This window comes from Oryctolagus cuniculus, chromosome 2 (genome assembly GCF_964237555.1).
Source record: "Oryctolagus cuniculus chromosome 2, mOryCun1.1, whole genome shotgun sequence".
NCBI classification, from domain to species: Eukaryota; Metazoa; Chordata; class Mammalia; order Lagomorpha; family Leporidae; genus Oryctolagus; species Oryctolagus cuniculus.
In genome coordinates this window covers 147,041,299-147,063,647 of record NC_091433.1, presented here as the reverse complement: position 1 = coordinate 147,063,647, position 22,349 = coordinate 147,041,299, and the positions used below count along the sequence as shown (strand labels likewise).

Here is a 22,349-nt window from a genome sequence, read left to right as displayed (position 1 = left end):
TATTTTTCTCTTGTTGAATGAAGAGATGCATGAATGTCAGATTCAGTTGACTAAAAGTGCTACTTAACTATGGTTCCACAGTTTTCTTACTGATTTTCTTCCATTGGAACTGTCCACTGCTGATAAGAGGGTATTGAAATACATGGACTCATGTATTTCTTCTTGCAGTTCTATTTTTGCCTCACACGTTTTGAGGCTCTGTTAGGTGTCTTATAAATTGACTCTTTTATCATTATGTTATACCCTTTATCTCTGATCAGATTTCTTGTTCTGGGGACTGATTTGTCTGAAATTAATGTAGCTACTCTAACTTTCTTTTTTTAATATTTATTTATTTATTTTAAAATTTTTTTAATTATTTTTTTTGACAGGCAGAGTTAGACAGTGAGAGAGAGACACACACACACAGAGAAAGGTCTTCCTCTCGTTGGCTCACTCCCCAAATGGCCACTACGGCTGGCGTACTGCGGCCGGCGTGCTGCACCAATCCAAAGCCAAGAGCCAGGTGCTTCTTTCTGGCCTCCCATGCAGGTGCAGGGCCCAAGCACTTGGGCCATCCTCCAATGCCCTCCCTGGCCACAGCAGAGAACTGGACTGGAAGAGAGCAACCGGGACAGAATCTGGCGCCCCAACTGGGGCTAGAACCTGGGGTGCCAGCGCCGCAGGCAGAGGGTTAGCCTGTTGAGCCGCGGTGCTGGCCCATATTTATTTATTTTTTACTTGAGAGTCAGAGTTACACATAGAGAGGAGAGGCAGAGAGAGAGAGAGAGAGAGCGAGAGAGAGGTCTTCCATCCGCTGGTTCACTCCCCAATTGGCCACAACGGCCAGAGCTGTGCCGATCTGAAGCCAGAAGCCAGGAGCTTCTTCTGGGTCTCCCACGCGGGTTCAGGGGCCCAAGGACTTGGGCCATCCTCTACTGCTACCCCAGGCCATAGCAGAGAGCTGGATCAGAAGTGGAACAGCCGGGACTAGAACCATCGCCCATATGGGATGCTGGTGCTTCAGGCCAGGGCATTAACCCGCTGCGCCACATCACCAGCTCCTAATTTTTTTTTTTAAAGCAACTTCATTGAGATAATTTTCATACTAGAAAGTTCATATTTTAAACATTTTTAATTGTGGTAGAACATATATAATGTTTACCATTTTAATCATGTTCAAGTATATAGTTTACAATTTTAATATTTACATTGTTATTTACATTGCTATGCAACTAATCTCTGGAGCTCTTTTCATTTTTCAGGCCTGTGAGGCAAGTTCACTCTGCACTCCTTAAAATTTATCTGAGTCTGGTGAGACAGGACACATTCCTATGCACCGAGTTACATGAAACAGTTAACTATTTACACATAGGCAGCAAGAGACTATGGAAGCCTATGCTTCTTTGTAAATCAGTTCTTCAAGGCTCAGGAATCTGTGTGGGCTGTAAGGAGTCTCAACTGTATGTGCCCCACTTGCACTGCCAATGAGGGACTCAGGGGTCACAGTCCTCACTGTACTAAGCCATTAAAGGGTCCTGTTCTGATAGCAAGGAGACCAGAGCAAAGCTGAGCAGTTCCAGCCATTTCCCCCCCTTTTGTTAGAAGCTGCATTCCCAGTACATTGTACAGTTATTCTTGGGAATTACAAGAAAGAAGGGGCAACCAGGTTAGTTCAAGACCACCCAGAGAACTGTCTTGCAAAACTTCTTATCTAAACCCATTATACAACTTCTCATTCTCCTTTCCCCCACAGTTCCTGGCTATCTCTATTAATTTGACTATTCTAGGTATCTACTGTAAGTAGAATCATACAATATTTGTCTTATTCTGACTGGTAATTTTTACTTACCATAATGTCTCCAAGGCCCATCAATGTTGTAGTATTTGTCAGAATTTTTTTCCTTTTTAACTGTAGATAGTATTCCATTGTATGTGTATACTTCATTTTGTTTATTCATCCATTAACTGACACTTGGGTTGCTTCCACTTTCTGCTTATTGTGAATAATGCTTCTATGAACATGAATGTTAAAAATATCACTTTAAAAAAATCGCTTCTTGGGCCGGCGTTTTGGCACAATGGGTTAAACCACCACCTGCAATTCCAGCATCCCATATGGGCACCAATCAGAGTTCCTGCTGTTCCATTTCCAACTTAGTTCCCTGCTAATGCACTTGGGAAAGCAGCAGAGGCCTCTGCACCCATGTGGGAGACTCAGATGAAGCTCCTGTCTCGTGGCTTTGGCCTGGTACAGCCCTGGCTGTTGCGGCCATTTGGGGAGTGAACCAGTGGATGGAAGATACACCCTCTCTCTCTCTTTCTCTCTCTCTCTCTCTGTGTATGTATATCTCTATAACTCTACCTTTCAAATAAAATAAATTAAAAAATTAGTTTTGATACCTTTATTCATTTCTTTGGGTATATACACCCAAGAAGAATTGCTGAATCATATGGTAATTCTATTTTGAACTTTTTGATTAATGATGATATTATTGTCTATTATGGCATCACTTTTTTTAAGAAATTTTTTTTTTTTTGAAAGGCAGAGTTACAGAGAGCAGAGGCAGAGAGAAAGAGAGAGAGGTCTTCTATCCATTGGGTCACTCCCCAAGTGGCCGCAACTGTTAGAGCTGGGTCGATCCAAAGCCAGGAGCCACGAGCTTCTTCGGAGTCTCCTACACAATGCAGGGGCCCAAGGACTTTCCCAGGCTATAGCAGGGGGGTGGAAAGGAAGTGGAGCAGCCAGGATGCCAGCCCTGCAGGCAGCGGCTTTCCCAGCTTTCCCACAGTGCCGGGCCCTTATAATGGCATAACTTTACATTCCCACCATCAAGGGTTCCACTTTCTTTACATCTTTATTAACACTTGTTATTTTCTGTCCTTAGTTTTTTGTTTGTTTTTTGCACTAGCCATCCTAGTGAGTATGAGATGATAGTGTCATTTTGATATTCATTTCCCAAATAATTAGAGCATCTTTTCAGGTGCTAATTGTCCATTTGTATATTTTCTTTGGATAAAGGCCTGTTCAAACCCATTACCCTCTTCTAAATTGAGTTTTTTAACTTTTTTATTTGGATTTGAGAGTTCTTTATATTTTGGATATCAATCAAGGTTCAATATATGATTTAAAATATTTTCTTCCATGATGTTGATAATGTCTCGATGCACAAAAGTTTTTAGTTTTAATGCAATCCAAGGTATATATATCTTTCTTAGTATTTTTGATCATTGCCGTTCTAGGAAGGCAATGAAGATAGTCAGCTCCCATTTAGATGGCTCATCTGTGCTGCTTGATTAAGTATTGAGTCACTGTGCAGTATGGACAGCTGTTAATCTGCTGTTACATATGATCATAAAGGATGCTCAAGAATTACATTGATTAGCCTAGAGTAATAGAAAGCTGGCTAGCAAAATAGAGTCTTTTTGTAATAGCAACAAATATTTGTTGCATATTTACTAAGTTTAGTGCACCATTCAGGGCTGTGGTCTAGCAAATATACTTACTTGCCAAGACCTGAATTCTTAGAAATAGCCATTATGGGGCTGGTGCTGTGGCTCACTTGGTTAATCCTCCGCCTGTGGTGCCGGCATCCCATATGGGTGCCGGATTCTGTCCCAGTTGCTCTTCTTCCAGTCCAGCTCTCTGCTGTGGCCTGGGAGGGCAGTGGGGGATGGCCCAAGTGCTTGGGTCCCTGCACCCGCATGGGAGACCAGGAAGAAGCACCTGGCTTCTGGCTTCGGATTGGCGCAGCGCCGGCTTTTACGGCCACTTGGGGAGTGAACCAACAGAAGGAAGACCTTTCTCTGTGTGTCTCTCTCTCTAACACTACCTGTCCAAAGAAAGAAAGAAAGAAAGAAAGAGAGAGAGAGAGAGAGGGAGAGAAAGAGAAAGAGCGAGCCATTTATGCATGCTTTCTCCATGGAGCATCACAAATGCATGGAACCACTTATACTTTTCAAAACTGTGATATTATCAGAGAAGCCTTAGGCTAAGTGTGAACGAACATGTTTGAATATCTTTTTAACCTCGAAGTCAGATTCTCGAAGCCTGAATGTACATTTTTTCTTAATGTGCTTTTCTCAAAGGTAGATATCATCTTTGCTTTACCTCATAATCTTCCTACATTGTAGTTTGACATTTCAGTTAGTTAAAAGGATACTTAAAGACTGTTTTGGCTTTTGAAATTTACTGCTACATTATTATTATTATTATTATTTAGTTTAACTCTTGTATTCAGATCCTTTAACTGCCCTTACTGGATGGTTTTAGGAGAAAGTACTTACTTTGTAAACTGAAAAGTACCTATGAAATTATTCTAGCCTTTTCAATGCTGATTAAATGTCAAAACAATATGCTAGGGGCCAGTGCTGTGGTGTAGCGGATAAAGCCGCCTGCAGTGCCAGGATTCCATATGGGCGCTGGTTTGAGTCCCGGCTGCTCCACTTCCTGTCCAGCTCTCTGCTATGGCCTGGGAAAGCAGTAGAGGATGATCCAAGTCCTTGGACCCCTGCACCCACGTGGGAGACCTGGAAGAAGCTCCTGGCTCCTGGCTTCAGACTGGCGCTACTCCAGCTGTCGCAGCTATCTTGGGAGTGAACCATCAGATGGAAGACTTCTCTCTTTCTCTGCCTCTCCTCTCTCTGTATAACTCTAAGATGCAGGGTACAGGGGTCCAAGGACTTGGGCCATCTTCCACTGCTTTCCCAGGCCACAGCAGAGAGCTGGATTGGAAGTGGAGCAGCTGGGTCTCGAACCCGTGCCCATGTGGAATGGCAGCACTTCAGGCTAGGGCATTAACCTGCTGTGCCACAGTGCTGGCCCCAGTAAATAAATCTTTAAAAAAAAAAATGGTATACTATTCAACAACTTAACAACTTCATGGCAACTGGGCTTTCTCATTTAATATCAATACCAAGTCAGGAAGTTGTTACTGGGTTTCTTTTATTCAAAGATGCAAATTTCATATCTGCAATAAGAATGCATTTTATAATTGTTGGTGTTATAGTTTAATTGCTAGGGTTTTTCCCTTTAGTGGCACATAAAATAACGGTTTATTTTACTAATACATGCAGTCTTGGATTCAGTAAAACACAGTATAAATACTATTGTTGTTGTACTGGTTTTCCAGATGAAGAAATTGAAACTTTGAAGACTAAATGATGTGTCCAGAGTCCCAAAGCTGGTGCGTGGTCAAGCTGGAAGAAAGCTTGTGCTATCAAAGGCTGATTTTATTGCCCACTATACTAATTCTCAGCATTAAAGTTCTCAAACTTTAATGTTACACTAATTGCCTGGGGAAATAAGTTGACAGACATCTTCCAGACAGCTACATTCGTTAGTCTGAGGCAGGGCTCAGGCGTATTCATTTTGACAGTCCCTCGTTCCTGCATTTGTTAAGAAGGGTGAAGGGTGACGCTTTGAGAAGCACTGCAGTATAACTTTAAATATCAGTGCAGCCTCTGGCTTACTGACTGAAGCTCTGGTTGACACGTTGCCATCAGCAGCAATGTCCTTCAGTGACTGTTAGTGATAGGGATGAAGTACGTGCTGGTAGCCCCCTGTAAGGACTCTGGAAGACATCACTAATAATTCGCAAATGCTACCCACAGTTGTTTCCAATACTGCAACTTTCAGTCAAACACAGATGAAGCCTATTTGCCTTATCTTGCCCTTGGGCCTTATGACCATATTTGTGAATTTAAGAGAAACTTCCATCTTTTCCCTACAGTTGACTCTGTAGGTATCACAGAGCACTGCCTTTGCAGTGTTAGAATGCAGTTGTCTAGGTCGTGAGCTGTTTGTTGAGGGCAGAGCTCCTTTGTCTTTGGGATAGAATTCTTTGAGGTCGCTTTTATTGAGGTGTTTTCTGTGACGTCATTACTGCTGCCTCCTAGTAAACGGCCCACATGATTTTGTGTGGCCAGCTTGTTCATTAGTATCGTGTGAAGTTGGAAATAAGATTTTGTAAGGTGGATCAATTCTGAGTGTTTTGGGATTTCATGTATTTCAAATCTCATTGATTAGTGTGGGAATTGGTTTGCTCTAGACCAAATAATAGTCTCAGCAGTTAGGAAGTATTAATTTGAGTCTTCAGTGATAGTCCTTGTCTGTTTTGTTTATTAGACTTCCCAGTTACAATTTTTACATCGTATTTTCTAACTCCACCTCTTTCATGAAACGTTCTTCATAGAAGACAGCTGAACTGCATTCTTGTAATATTGGTAGTTTGTTAATTTTTTTTTTTCAATTTGAAAGGCAGACAGAGATCTTTCATCTACTGGTTTGCTCTTCAAATGCCTGCAACAGCTGGTATTGGCCCAGGCTGAAGCTAGGAGTCCAGAACTCAATCCAGGTCTCATATGTGGGTGTTAGAGACCCAAGTACTTGAGCCATCACCAGCTGCCTCCCAGGGCACACATTAACAGGAAGCTGGATCAGAAATGCACCCAGCTACTCACAGTCTAGATACTTAATATTGGATGTGGGCATCTCAAACTGTGTCTTAATCTCTGCACCAAATGTGCCCCCCAATTTAATTTGGTACTTTTATTAAATAATTTTGTAGTTACTGAATAACATCATTCATAAAACAAATCAAGTGACAGAATATGAACTAAATAGTTATTATTATTTTGGCTGATAAACAAATCCAGATACTGAAGTGGTAACTTCTAAAAAGTAAGCGAGATTCCTGTTATTTTTCAGTCATTCAGCACTGGTTCATTTGGAAAATCTATCATTGTCTACTGTAGCTTACAGAAAGAGGCATGAGGATTTGGAGAGTCAACCTCATGAGAATCCTATTGCAAAAGCTTTCAAAATAAAGTCTTAAAATTGTCCTTTTGAGTCATCTAAATTTTTTTTTAGCATTCTTGAGTTAATGCAGAGTTTTGTGGTAGAAATTATTTGAATGAATGTGTGGGAAATACTTTAAAAACTTAAATCTTCTCTTAACTTCCAGATTTCTTTCCACAGGCCATTTTGCAACCCGTGTTGGCAGCAGAAGATTTTACGATCTTTAAAGCAATGATGGTCCAAAAGAACATTGAAATGCAGCTGCAGGCTATTCGGATAATTCAAGAGAGAAATGGTAAATTGTTGAAGTTAGGAATCTAAGTGAAACATGCCTCCTTTTGTTGTTGCAGTTTGGGCTATTCTGATAGAGTCATAAATATAGCTGCCTTTTATACATTTATTTTAATTTTAAAAGTCTTTGACTGACATTAGAGATTGGAGAGTGTAAACTTCCTGATCACTTTCTTTGCATCTCAAAGAAAGCAGACCAGAATTTGATTTCATAATGTTTTGTATTTCAGAGAGCTCAATTTTGTGCCCAGCCATTGTGTTTATGAAATACGGTTACTGATGGGAGAAGGTGACTCCTGTCTTATCGTTGTTAGGACCTTTGTAGCTGACAGTGGTTGTCAAGTTTCTGTGAGCACGCAGAATAGTTGCAAGACTTGTTGAAACACATACGACTTTCTCTCAGTTTCTCGTTCAGTAGATCTGAAAGGGAGCCCGATAATTAGCATTTTCAACAAGCTGTCAGGTGTTGCTGAAGCTGCTGGTACAGGACTACATTGAGAACCACATTGAGAACCAAGGGCAATGGGCAGATATGATTGCCCCAGCCTTATAATCAAAGCCCAGGTGTACTCTGGCTGTGTTTCCTCCCTGACTATGATTTCTTGTTTAGCTCCGCTTGCTTGTGTGTCCCTCTTGTGTAACTGAACTACATTTGACTTCCTCATTCAGAGCAGATGACTTTCTAACCATCCCTCTTGTTATTATACCATCTCACTTTCAACCCAGATTCTCATTATTTGGCTCTGGTTATTTCACCTTAATTCCTGTGTGTGCCTTTACTCGATATATTGTCACTGATATTCTTTGCTTATGGCTCATAACCTCGTTAATGGTTTGGCAGCAAGAATTTTCCTTTGTTCCTTGAACGTGTGAAAATCAGAAGGGCTTTTTTATTATTGCAGTGCAAACAGGATGTTGCTGATTCCTTTTTGGGGATTCTCCTTCTCTTCTGTCTGACACATAAACATCCCCTAAAATCCTAACATGCTTTTCACAGCAGGTTAATAGAGCTGTTAATCTGGGTAGGAGATAATGTTCCCCTAATCCGGAAGAATGCATGACACAGTGCTGTTATTTTGGTGCAAATAAATTTGGAAAATAGTCTCTCTTCTCTTTGTCTTTCTAACATGGTTTATTTTATGAAAGACTTTCCTCTGAATTTTCCTGAAACTATGCTTTATTATGACCTGTGGAATAGAGAATTTTAATAATTATTTTATATTAGTAGAATTTGCTAAAACAAATAGTGAACTTGACATTGGACTCTGTAGTGTTCAGTTTAGAATTTAACTGGAAACTCATTTAGATTATAATCAAAAGGGAACCAATACATATTCAGCTTGTATCAGCTAGTCACTTCAGGCCACCCATTACAGAACACCCCACTGAAAATGGCCTATGCAATTAGAAGTTATCTCACAAAACAAGTTCAGAGGAATGGAGGAAAGGAAGACAAATCCAGAGTTAGTAAATTTAGTGACTAATGATGTTATTTATCAAGACCCTGATACTTTCTATCTTTGTATCTAACTCTGCCATTCTCAGGATCTTCCCTCATGATTGTACTCTGGCTGTTTCAAATGCAGACTCAAGAGCGTCTCATGAAGGTCCTCATGTACATCTCATTTTGTTAGTGAGACGCACTTTCATGGAAGCCCTCGAGTTTTCCCCTTAGGTCCTATAAATTGGGATTGGGGTCACTTGCCTTTTTAAAACCATCAGCTGTGGGGAATGCAATCATTATGATTGCTGAATCATGAGTCACTCTCCTGGGGAGGCAGAGGCCCCAGCCTCTAAGAAGCTGGCTACATGATGACTGCACAAAACCTGGGATATATTAGCAAGGAAGGAGGGGAGTGATGTGGAATAATGGCTACTGTCAGTCCACAGTGTGGGACAGTTTGCTTACACTTAAACTGATACTTAGTTTCTGCTACAGAATTTTTAATACTTGTATTTAAGAATGTTGCTTAACTTAGATCCAGGGGTGTCAGCACCTTAGATCTAGGTTGTTTGTACTCAGAATTGCAAATTGTTTGAAAATTGTCATTGTGACGAGAAAAAGCCAAAGATTCTCTGGATTCTTGGTTATATTTTATAAAAGAATTTGGGGGAAATGCAAATCAGCATTATTTTTGGTGGTTTTGGAATATTTTATACTGTTGCATTGTCTTTCCCTTAATATTTTTAATTTTCCTTAGAGATGTTACTAGGAGAATAATTTCTATATCTTTTGAACACAAATGCACTTAGGGTTGATGAGTTGTACAGATGTGAGTTTTCTGGTTGTGATAGTGTACTGTAGCTTTGCAAGATGTTAATGTGGGGGAAACTGAGTAAAGGGCACTAGCATCTTTGTGTATTATTTCTTTACAACTGCTTGTGAATCTGCAGTTACCTCAAAAATGCCTGTAAACATCAAGGGGATTAAAATGATAAAGCTACTTTACTTTAGAGCACATCCCAAATCCCAGTCACGTGTGAATAAAGAGATAGAGGGTAAAAATTAAGAGAGATTCTGCTCGTATTGTAGAATATAATTATACATGTGAACGGAATGCTGAATGCATTTGCTTGCTTATCAGGAAGATATAACCAATAAAGTAAATTAAACCAATGTTTAAAATGATTTGCCATGAATGTTTATTTGCTTTGGGCCAACGTTGGTACTGCTGTGATTCATAGTTAATAAACCAACATCCAAACAGAAGCTGCGAGGGTACAGATTGTTTATTTCTCTTTATATCCCCACAAGTGCTTAGCACTATGCTTTCATTACACATAGTAAGCAAGGCCCTTTTGTTTAATAGCATCTGTTGTGGTATGGATAGACTATTAAATGTTGTTTCAGTTAACAAAATTGTATTTTACTTTTTAAGGGACACCTTTGATTGCATAGTGTCATTATTAACCTTTGTTCAATGATTCTAGTAGTATATGCTCAGATATTATATGATTATGGATGACAGTATAACATTAATTTTATTGTTATACATCTTTGTTATTTTTACTAGCCAATACAAACAATTGCTAGTATATATTTCCAGGTAAATTGTTGGTTTCTTGGTGGTGCTGGGGAAGCCCCTAAAATGAGAAAAAGTTTTAAAGGCAATAATTAAGAAGATAATAGCTTTGAATGTTTTTTATATGTCATTTCTTAAACTGATTTGTACTTGACAAACTAGAACAGTGAGAAATAAATGTTTTCAGTTGAGTTGATATTCTTCTGTGTGGTCTTTGATTTTGAGCAGGTGTATTACCTGACTGCTTAACAGATGGCTCTGATATGACCAATGACCTTGAACAGCAAGAGATGAAAATCCTGAGGGAAGTTCTTAGGTACTCTGCTTTATTTTTTGAATGAATCGTTAGTAATGGCATATTATTTGTATATATTTTTAGTCAGAAAATATTATGAAGTAGCAAAATATCTAAATTTGTCTGTGAAGACCATCAAAATGACTTATCATTTTATAACTTTTTATCATTTTATAACTGTTATTAGTGGACAGAAAAAATTACTTTCAGATGACTCATACCAGATTAGCCAAATTAAAGGATTTTTTCCCTACCTGCATCGTGGGAATGGGAAACTAGGCAATGATGAAAAGAAGTTGCAGTATACCCAGTCTGATCCCTGGAGAGGGGTTAGTAACCTGAATTGAGCAGGATACTCCATGGTTTCTGGATCTCAGTTTGTAGTGGTAGCTCACAGTAGGAGGCTGGGCATCCAGATTCCACAGATTGGATAACCTGGAAGAGAGAGAGGATGTTGGGAAGCATCTATCCCAGATGTGTGTCTTGTTGGTCTTTCTCTTCCCATTACATGATTCTGAGGCAGATACCTTTCAAGAAGTGTGAAGCCCACCACAGGGGCCCACTGAGAACTAAGAAAGGTTGGTGGGCCTTTCTTTTTCTTAGGACCGGTTGTCCCCTAACCTCTGCTGTAGTTTTGGGTGAGAGGGGCAATTGCAGCACCTAATTTTTGTGCCAGGTTTAGGACAAAAGTATACCTGTAGTCACTGGCCGTTGAGGGTACTGCTTCTCCAGCTCTCCCACTACACATGACCATCTTCAAGCATCCTGTGGTCGCCCCACCTTCACACTTCATCTCCAGCCCCAAAACAAAAGAGAATGGGCCTTGAGGGAGACTAAGGCAGGAGCCCTGCCTGGGACTTTGTGTTTAACTTTAGGGAGTTTGAGTGGTTTTAGGGAGTGAGGCAGGTATGTAGACAAACTGAGTCCTTTTCTGCCAGGTCTTACTTTCCATGGCAGGGACAGATAAGAGCCTGGGATAACCTAAAATGCTTTGAGTTTACAGGTTCAAGAGGTAAGGGTACTTGGGTCAGAGGATGGTGAAGTTTTGACTGGATTGGCCTTATTGGTTGACCAGTGATCTGAAAAGTGATCACTACTGTATTTTTAGATTTTATTTTCTGAGAGCTTTTGAGGGGGGGTCTGTAACTGTGTTAGTAGTAGTTATGAACATATGCAAAAAGCAGTTGCCCTTGACCTTTTTTCCTAAAGCAGTTTATAAATGTTAATAGGCTTTGGCACAGTGGCATGAGGAGTACTTTACGATAGTTCAAGTGGTGTTGGAAAAGCTAGAATTGGGGTGGGGGTGGCTCTTATCAAGAGGGGTGTGGTTGATTTCTCAAGAGGGAGATGAAAGTCTTTTGGTAGAATTTGCTATTCGCATTTGGGTTTAAGATTTTAATTCTGTTAGTCTTTGTTCAGCTAGTGTTGTCAAATTTCTAGAATAAAAATGTAAACCTGTATTTTATGTTACTAATTATGTTATGATGTCTATGCCTGTATCCATCTTTCTCGGTTGATCATAAGCCACATTAGAGCAAAATCTGATTATTGTCCATCCATGTGTCCAAAATGCTGTGCTTGTATTGTAATCTTAGGTTAGCATATTGGTTGATTGAATATTTGTTCTTTGACCAAAAAAGAAAACTTATTTTTTGTTTATTTTTGAATATTTCAGAAAATCAAAAGAGGAATATGACCGGGAGGAAGAAAGGAAGAGAACAAAACAGGTGCCTGTAGAACATATAACAGAAGTATAGTTTGTTGCTCTTTTCTCTTATTTAGTTTATACCTGGGTTTTGCTGTTGAAGTTTAAGCTTATGTGGAACTACTCAGTTTCTCAGAATAGTCATATTGTATTGAACATAGGGTTGATATTTAACTTTTTATTTATTATTTTATCATTTGAGAGACATAGAGACAAAGAAACACAAACAAAATGAGCTCCCATCCACTGGTTCACTTCCCAAATGCCTGTACCAGTCAGTACCTGGCCATGGTGAAGCCCCAGACTGTGAACTCAGTCCAAGTTTCCCATGTGGGTGGCAGGTATCCAACCAGCTGAGCCATTACCACTGCCTTCCAAGGTCTGCATTAGCAGGAAGCTGAAATTGCAAGCGGAGTTGGGACTTGAACCCTATTTAAATTTTTATACTTTTTAATATAGAAAGTATATACTTATAAAGGATTACTTTCTTTGTAAGTTTACTCTCTTCATAATTAATCAGCTACCTTTTAAATTCCTCAATAAATAAAGAGGTTATTAACTCTGAAAATTATAAAACCATTTATTTTAGAGGGTTCCTAATAAAAGGAAGATTATGAGTAAAAGAAGATTAGGGAAAAGATTTTACTTTTCTACTTTTCATGATTCCTTTACTGTATTGAAACAGCAATTGAAGTTCCCTGCAGGCTTTATGATATTATCAGCTTGAAGCAGAATGATGCATTATCACAATTCCATATATACTGATTTTCCATTATGAATCGTTTCCATAAAATGCCTAATCTTTCCTGTATGTAAATTAAACATGTAGCTTCTCCGCTTTTCTGGCTGCCTCCTTTTCCACATTTTCTCAGTCTCCCTGAAGGGAAGGGGAAACCTAATATAAACTCTCTCAATCATTTGAAAGAATTTTCCCTCTCAGTCACTATGATATGTGCTTGTATCATTTCACTGTCTTTGAAAAACCTATTTTACTCCAGGGTACTTAATGAAGAACAGAAGAGAGATGTTTTGGGATTAAGAGATGATTTATGAATTTTGAGTAGATCTTTTTTTAGTAAATGAAGATGCAGTTCTTAGATATTAATAAAGTTTTTTTTTTTAGATTGATTTATTTAAATGGCAGAGTTAAAGAGAGAGAAGGAGAGGCAGTGAGAGAGAAAGACAGATCTTCCATCTTCTGGTTCACTCTCTAAATGGCGGCAACAGTTGGATCTGGGCCATTTTGAAGCCAATGACCAAGAGCTTCATCTGGGTCATCTACATGGGTGCAGGGGCCCAAGCACTTAGACCATCTTCTGCTGCCTTTTCCAGGCCATTAACAGGGAGCTGGATTGGAAGTGGAGCAGCTAGGATTTGAGCCAGTGCCTATCTTGGATGCTGGTACTGCAGGCAGTGGCTTACCCTGCTGTGTCATAGCACTGGCCCCAGGATTTTTAAATATAAGGATATAGAACAGAAACTAGATCTAAACTATTATTAGATGACAGTAGTGACTCTCTGATTTAAATGCAAACTATATTAGGTTTCTTGAATACTAATGTTTTAGGGGTATATTTTTGGTTTTCTTTTGAGATTTTTTCATTATGGAAACATGGTGATAATGAGTCCCCATGTATCTATCACCCAACGTATAGGGACTTAAAATTTAGATGTTTGTGAATTGCCTAATCATCTACATGTGATTGCATTTTCCCTTAATTTTTTTTAAAAAGATTTTATTTATTTACTTGAAGGGCAGAGTTACATAGAGAGAGGTGGGGGGCGGGGGAGAAACAGAGAGAGGTCTTCCATCTGCTGGCTCACTCCCCAAAGGTCACAATGGCTGATGCTAGGCCAGGCCGAAGCCAGGAGCTTCTTCCAGGCCTTCCACATGGGTGCAGGGGCCAAGCACTTGGGCCATCCTCCACTGCTTCTTTCCCAGGTGCCCTCACAGGGAGCTGAATTGCAAGTAGAGCAGCTGAGACTCGAACCGGTGGCCAGTGCTGCAGGCAGTGGCTTATCTCACTATGCAGCAACATGGCCCCCAATTGTCCCTTATTTTTAAGGAAATGTTAGCTAACTTATTTTCCAAGATTTGAATGATTTCTTTGACGTATATATACTATCCCATTGTAGAAATGGAAACAAATATGTGCCTACTTCAAGCATTTAAAGTATGTTTTATTTATATATATGTATAAGTATATATATATATGTATGTATGCTTATATATACATATAAGTATATATATGTGTGTAAGTATACATATATATATATAATTTTAAATGGAAAACCATAGTTCAGTGGTTTTATTTCTGTTAGAGTATTTCTTGGTCTTGCTCAGAGTCACGTGAATACTGAGGGTGAAGCCTGGGTTTGAACCCAGTTTTCACTGTCTGAAGTCCTAACCATATGAGTTATCACATGATTGGAAATGGAAGTTTACCTCCTTCATAAAGTAGGAGCTATACAGTGCTAACAGAATCTTTAAGAACTTTGGGAAAAGAGGATCTCTTATTCACTAACTTGTCAGTAGAGAGTAATTTTTTTAAGAAATATTTTTGTATCCCTTAGGTAGTGAATTATCTAAATAAATCTAAATTGTGTTTTTTAAAAAATTGTATTATGGACTCCTGAAGTTATCAGAGGATAAAACAGAAGAGCCCCCAGAGCATACTAGTGAAGCTGTGAAGATGAGTCATTCCCAAGGAAGTGGTGAACATTTTGGGCATTCAACCTCAGGTAAGGTTGAGGGGTACTGTACTTTCTCTAACTCTGGGATGGAGGATTGGTATTTTAAAAGGTCTTTGTGAATTTAGTTAAAGAGGTTGCAAGTAGGAAATACTTAGCTGAAAAAGAGTATTGTCCCAAAATTTCCAAGTGAAGCCTGGAACCCAGAGCAGTGAGAGGCCTTTGAGGAGTCACCGGCCTGTGCCACGCTGCAGCCTGCAACATATGCTCATGTAAAATCTGGTATTCTCTTCCTTGCTTATGGTTGTTTGGTGTTTGTCAAAGACTGAACTTGTAAAGACAATATTAAATTACTTTTTTAATGAATTAAAGCACAGTTAGAAAATAAGAGGTATCCAGTTTGTCTATTTTTTTTTTTTTTTTTTGACAGAGTGGACAATGAGAGAGAGACAGAGAGAAAGGTTTTCCTTTACCGTTGGTTCACCCTCCAGTGGCTGCCACTGATCCGATGGCAGGAGCCAGGTGCTTCTCCTGGTCTCCCATGGGGTACAGGGCCCAAGCACTTGGGCCATTCTCCACTGCACTCCCGGGCCACAGCAGAGAACTGGCCTGGAAGAGGGGCAACCGGGACAGAATCCGGCGCCCCGACCGGGACTAGAACCCGGTGTGCCAGTGCCACAGGTGGAGGATTAGCCTAGTGAGCTGCAGTGCCGGCCCCAGTTTGTCTAGATATTTAGTCAAAAGTGTGTCTTTGAATCCAAAATTTATGGCACACCTCAGAGGATATGTTGGTGATGTACTTGTTGAATATGCTACAAATCCGCTCGCAATATTCTCTGCTTTCCTGTAGTGTGAGAAAACAAGTAATTCTGGAACAGAAATTGGATTGTGATCATAAATTCAGTTCATTTTTATCATGGATTTCTATAGTTTTAAATGCATGTTCTTTTCTCAATTTTAAATTTAAAAAACATAACTGACATAACTGTGTGAGTTAGATATTAGGATCCTTATTTTTCTTTTATCTTTTTTTAAATAAGAAATTCAGGGAACTTGAGTGCCTTGTCCAAGATCACTGAGCTTTTAAATGGTGAAACTGTGACTTACCTTTGTCTTTTGATTAAATCTTAAAATTTTCTGCACTTGAGAAGAACTTTGAAATTGGAGTAAGTTTAAGTAGGAGTGCAACTTTATTTAAGTGTTTCAGGGCAGTTTTAGGTTCACAGCAAAACTGAGCAGAAAGTGCAGATTCCAACTTTTTTTTTTTTTTTTGACAGAGTGGACAGTGAGAGAGAGAGACAGAGAGAAAGGTCTTCTTTTGCCGTTGGTTCACCCTCCAATGGCCAAAGGCAGGAGCCAGGTGCTTCTCCTGGTCTTCCATGGGGTGCAGGGCCCAAGTACGTGGGCCATCCTCCACTGCACTCCCTGGCCGCAGCAGAGAGCTGGACTGGAAGAGGAGCAGCCGGGATTAGAACGGGCACCCATATGGGATGCCAGAGCTTCAGACCAGGGCTTTAACCCCCTGTACCACAGTGCCAGCCCCATTTCTTTTTTTTTTTTTTTTTTAAGATTTATTTTATTTATTTGAAAGATAGAGTTACAGAGAGGTAGAGACAGAGAGAGAGGTCTTCTATCCACTGGTTCACTCCCCAGATGGCTGCAATAGCCGGAGCTGTGCTGATCCAAAGCCAGGAGCCAGCAGCTTCCTCTGGGTCTCCCACGTGGGTACAGGGGCCCAAGCACTTGGGCCATCTTCTGCTGTTTTCCCAGGCCATAGCAGAGAGTGGGATTGGAAGAGGAGCAGCTGGGATTAGAACCAGCGCCCATATGGGATGCCGGCACTTCAGGCCAGGGCTTTAACCCGCTGTGCCACAGCGCCAGCCCTCTAGGGTTATTTCTATGTTTCTTTCTAGGAGTTTTATAGTTTTGCACTTTACATTTAGTGCTAGAATCCATTTGGGATTAATTATTGTGAAAGATGTGACATATGCGTTTAGATTTTTTTTCTTTTATCATGTGTATGTCCAGTTGTTCTAGCCTCATTTGTTTATTTTATTTTTTTTAAAGATTTATTTTATTTACTTGAAAGAGTTATAGAGAGAGGCAGAGACAGAGAGAGAGATCTTCCGACTGCTGGTTCACTCTCCAGATGGCCGCAACGGTGGGAGCTGAGCCGATCTGAAGCCAGGAGCCAGGAGCCAGGCGCTTCCTCCTGGTTTCCCACGTGGGCGCAGGGCCCAGGGACTTGGGCCATCTTCCACTGCTATCCCAGGCCATAGCAGAGAGCTGGTTGGGAAGAGGAGCAGCCAGGACTTGAACCGGCGCCCATATGGGATGCAGATGCTTGAGGCCAGGGCTTTAACCCACTACGTCACAGCGCCAGCCCCGCCCCGTTTGTTTAAAAGACTAGCTTTTCTCCATTGAGTTACCTTTGTTCCTTTGTCAAAGATCAGTTGACTAAGTTTGTGTCCATTTTCAGATTCTTTTCTCTCCTATCAGATTGGTTTGTCCATTCTTTTGCCAGTAACATACTGTCTTGATTATCATAAAATTAGGTAGTATCAATTCTCCACTTTGTTCTTCAGTATTTATTGGGCTATTCTGGTTCTTTTGCTTTCTCATATACATTTTTAGGATAAGTTTCTCAATATCCACAAAATAACTTGCTGAGATTTTCATGGCATTATATTGAACCTATACTTACATATTCACACTGTTGGGTCTTCCCATTTACGAACATGGAATATCTCCATTTATGTGGTTCTTTGAGTTCTTTAATCAGAATCTTAAATTTTTTTTTATGTGAATCTTGTGTGTATTTTACTAGATTGTATGCTTCAAGTGTTTCACTTTTTGGGTGCCAATATACGTGGTATTGTGTTTTAATTTCAAATTTAATTTACTTACTACTGGTGTAAAGGAAAGTTATTTTTGATTACCCTGTACTCTTGCTATAATTGCTTATTCCAGGTTTTTTTTTTTTTTTTTTTTTTTTTTGGTCAATGCATGTTATCTGTGAATAAAGATAGTTTTACATCTTTCTTCCTTATCAATGTACCTCATTTCCTTTTTGTTATCTTTTTGTATTATGGAGGATTTGCAGTACAGTGTTGAATTAGAATGTTGAGAAGGGGATATTCTTATCTTCTTCCTGATCTTAGGGGGAAAAATTTAGAAGAAATTTCTTTCTATTCCTATTTTATTTATTTTTTAAAAGATGTATTTATTTGAAAGAGAGGAGAGGTGGGGGTGGGGGGAAAGGGGGAGGGGAGAGAGAGAGGTCTTCCATCTGCTGGTTCACTCTACAAATGGCTGCAATGGTCAGGGCTGCATCAGGCTGAAGCCGGGGTTGAGGAACTTCATCTGGGTCTACTACATGGGTGCAGGGGCCTAAGCACTTGGACCATCTTCTGCTGCTTTCCCAGGAGCACTAGTAAGGAGCTGGATTGGAAGTGGAGCAGCCAGGACTCAAACCAGCACCCATATGGGATGCTGGCATTGCAGGCAGAGGCTTAACCTGCTGTACCACAACCTTGAACCTGTAGAATTAAGATGTAAGTTTAATTTTGGTGCAGAAAATTTTGAAATTCATGCAAGATCTTTAAAAAATTCATTGGAGAATGTATGTTATGAAAAAATTATGCATGCATTTCAAATTATTTTGCACCAAAATTAAGTTTTTTTCTAAGATCTTTTAAATTTATTTTGAGAGGTAGCGTTACAGAGAGTGGGAGAAACAGAGATAAAGGTCTTCTATCCAGTGGTTCACTCTCCAAATGGCTGCAACAGCCAGAGCTGGTCCAACCTGGAGCCAGTAGCTTCTGGGTCTCCCCCGCGGGTGCAGGCGCCCAAGGACTTGGGCCATCTTCCACTGCTTTCCCAGGCCATAGCAGAGAACTGGATTGGAAGAGGAGCAGCCGGGACACGAACCAGCACCCATATGGGATGCTGGCACTGCAGGTAGAGGCTTAACCTACTACGCCACAACACCAGTCCCTCCATAATTAACTTTTAATTCTACTTTTTCCACACTTTCTGAAGTACCCTAATAAACAATGTGTTTATAATAGACTCATGGCAAAAAGTATCCAGAAACGTACATGAGTTGAACACAAATGTCTGTATGTATAGGTTCCCCCCTTCTCAGCAATCATTTGAGCAGTTCCTTCTCCTGTTCTGTGGTTCCATATGTGGGAGACAAGTCTACCTCTACTAAAGTGACCTCTACTGAAGTAAGAGAGCCCATGTTTAGACTCTATCTGTACTTTTTGCCCAACTTGTTTTAAATTCATCTTTATTTCAAAGTTAGTTCTGTAGTTCCCGGTCTGGGTTGGTTTGCAGTGCTAGCTCCAGTTCACATCTTTCATGAAGACTTCCCTGACAGTCCAAGGCCCGTAGAGCTTTTCTTGTCCAATCTCCCCAGTACAGCAGTCAGGCTGCTCTGTGCTGCAGCAGTGGTCCTTTGTCAAGTTTCTTGTGCAGCCAAGTTCTATTTCTGGTTTTAGTATGGAGCCAGCGTTTTTAATAGAGACATGTATATAAGTTCTCCCATCACACTTTTAGTTCTCAGCATCATTTTTATATTAAATCTTTGCTGATATCATTCTGCTTTCTTTCATAGTCCATGCACTTATATAAAAATGTTTTTATATATTCTTTTAAAAAAACACAATCTTATAATCAAATGCCTTTAGGAGCAATCAGCATGTTAATCCTAGTTCTTGCCACAGCCATCGAATAGCTCATGGAGTTATCCTGCTATTTGTGCTTCCAAGTTCTGCTTGTTTTAGAAATCTTTAGTTATCTTCAGTATGTAGTTAAAAACAAAAATTATAGATATTACTGGCACTTCTGCATAACAAAGTTGTAGTTTTATATTAATTGCTCTGAAAATGTATAGTCACTTAGAGTTTTTTTTATCTGCATGCAAAGTTTAGAAACCAATTACATTAGTGAGAGATAAGTATACTACTTACTTGGCTTATGGAGCACCTGTGCAGGGTTGGGACCATACAGCCCATGGGCAATATAAGGCCTGCAAAATCATTTGGTCTGGCCTTGCCTAGGCAACTGCACGTGGGACTCAAATTAAATACATATATATAGTAAGGTAATTTTCAAGTCGATAATTTTCTATGGCCCATGAATGATGTTATTAATATCCAGATGGCCTTTGGCAGAAAAGTTTCCCCACCCCTGTAATTATATTAGAGTTCTAATCTTTAATCAGGGATTATATCTTTTTGTAGCTACAGTACTGTACAGATAACGGGAAACTGGTGTTTATTGAAATGTCATCGATTATAGGGTTAGAGTTCAGGTTCTTTAAGGATAGCAACTGGGTTTATTCTCACCCAATGCCTGACACATTATGGGCACTGAATTTTTGTTGATTGAATGAATGTGAAAAAAAAAGTGTTACCATCATTAACTCAGTAAGCTGAACTTACTGCAATACTTAATGTTTCTTAAAGTAGTCTAATTGGTCTCATTGTCTAATTACTGCCAGAAAAAATGCATTTTGCTAATCAGTCAGTACAACCCTTGGCAAGAAAGGTGGATATGTTGCCTGAAACTCCCTCGCTTCCACAGAAGGACTTGAAGAATCCTGGTTTAGAACATGCAAGCATTGAAGGACCAATAGCAGTAAGTGAAAAACATCACTTTTTTTTAACTTTTATTTAATAAATATAAATTTCCAAAGTACAGCTTTTGGATTACAGTGGCATTTTCCCCCCCAATAACTTCCCTCCCAACCACAACCCTCCCATCTCCCACTCCCTCTCCCATTCCATTCACATCAAGATTCATTTTCATTTATCTTTATATACAGAAGATCAATTTAGTATATATTAAGATTTCAACAGTTTGTACCCACACAGAAAAACATCACTTTTTAAGAACAATGAACAAAATTATAAGGTACTGGGAACAGTGTGTACTTGCTTTCTTTATCATTAAAATCAAAGATCTAATTGCATCAGTCAGTGGGTATCTGTGCCATTTATTATATGGACTTGAATTTAGATAGTTCCTTTTCTCATTTGACCCAGAATTTGTCAGCACTTGGAATGGAAGAGCTCCGGCAACGAGAACACTATCTGAAACAGAAGAGAGATAAATTGATGTCCATGAGGAAGGATATAAGGACTAAGCAGATAGAAAATGCGGAGCAGAAAGGAAAACCCGTGGGGGAGGTAGAGGTATGTCTAGCTTTAGTATGTCAACATTTGCTAATGTAGGAGTGGAATTAACACACTCAGAGTATGTGCAAGAAAGCCTCTAATGGATTTTGCTGGTGGATCCACTTATATTAATCATCCTGCTAGTGCAACAGCTGCTTGAAACATTTCTAGGAAATGAGATAATTGTGATGAAGAGTTTCTGAGGGACAAATAGTAGCATCTTCATTATGCATTTTTTTTCTGGCTCTCCACTTGCCCTGATCTGAGTGATTAAGGGTCAGCAATCTGTTTCACCTGAGTCTTCTGAAATGTCTCAACTGTCCTACCTTAGAGCAGCATTAGTATACCAGCCATCTTCAAGAGCTTCCTGCAAGAAATTTTACAAAGAAGATATTTCAGAAACCTAATCTATGGGGGAGGGAGGGAGAGAGAGAGGGAGAGAGAGAGAGAGAGAGAATCCGAGAATGCTCCATCTGCTGGCTCACTGCCCAAATGGTCAGAATGGCTAGGGCTGCATCAGCAGGGATCTGGAACTGAAGCAGAGCAGCCAGACTCGAACTGGTGCTCATATGGGATGCCAGTGTTCCAGGCATGGCTTTTGCCCACTGTGCCACCATGCTGGCCCCTGAATTTTAATTTTTTCCTGAATATGTCTTTTTCTTTTTAATGTGACTCTTTACATCGTTTGTAAATAACCAGTGGGACTCAGTGCCACAAAATACAGTGTCATGGATAATTTAATGTATGAATACAGTATCTGCAGTCTAACAGAGACACCTCTGACCCTCTGACTGCATATTTCTTTAATTGTTTGAGGCAGTATGTTGGGAGTGTTAGAAAAATGAGTCCATGTTATACCACTGGTTAATTGTTTTCTTTTTCTTTTTTTTTAAGGAAATGACAGAGAAACCAGAAATGACAGCAGAAGAGAAGGAAACATTACTAAAGAGGCGATTGCTTGCAGAGAAACTTAAAGAAGAAGTTATTAATAAGTAATATTAAAAAAATAGCAAAATAGTTCAAATTTTCTTAAAAATAAATTATTTAATCCTTATACCAAGTCTATTATAAAAAAATCCTTGCTTTTGTAAATGCTAATATAAGCTCATTATTAAATATTTGAGGCAAAAGGGCAGTAGGGAAGACAGCTTACACTGATCTGTTTAAATTCAATTTCTGGATACAGTTTTCTCTTGGAGAAGAGGATATAGAAACCAGTTTGTAGTGTGTTTATTCATTCTACTTAGTATTTGTGCTAGGCACTATACTACATATATGCAGTAAGAATATAGCAGTTGATTAAATTGACAAGGTCTCTGCCTTCATAGGGCTGGTGAAGAAAGCTCAAAGAGCAAAGTGTTAGGAAGTACAGAGTGCTGTG

At 39.6% G+C, this 22,349-nt stretch overlaps 1 protein-coding gene across 2 annotated transcripts in view; it reads left to right on the top strand.

Moving 5' to 3' along the window:
• Positions 1–22,022, top strand: part of CFAP36 (cilia and flagella associated protein 36) — a 40,891-nt gene extending 18,869 nt beyond the window's left edge. The window contains exons 4-10 of one of the 2 annotated variants that reach the window (XM_002709861.4): positions 6,959–7,073; positions 10,321–10,408; positions 12,063–12,114; positions 14,732–14,834; positions 20,293–20,429; positions 20,837–20,986; positions 21,863–22,022. In XM_002709861.4, the coding sequence (XP_002709907.1) occupies positions 6,959–7,073; positions 10,321–10,408; positions 12,063–12,114; positions 14,732–14,834; positions 20,293–20,429; positions 20,837–20,986; positions 21,863–21,964 (747 nt within the window). In that variant the 3' untranslated portion in view covers positions 21,965–22,022. Of the gene's footprint in view, positions 1–6,958; positions 7,074–10,320; positions 10,409–12,062; positions 12,115–14,731; positions 14,835–16,850; positions 17,833–20,292; positions 20,430–20,836; positions 20,987–21,862 lie in introns of those variants that run through there. The other variant, XM_051842884.2, reaches the window with a different exon arrangement.
• The last annotated feature ends 327 nt before the right edge of the window (positions 22,023–22,349 follow it).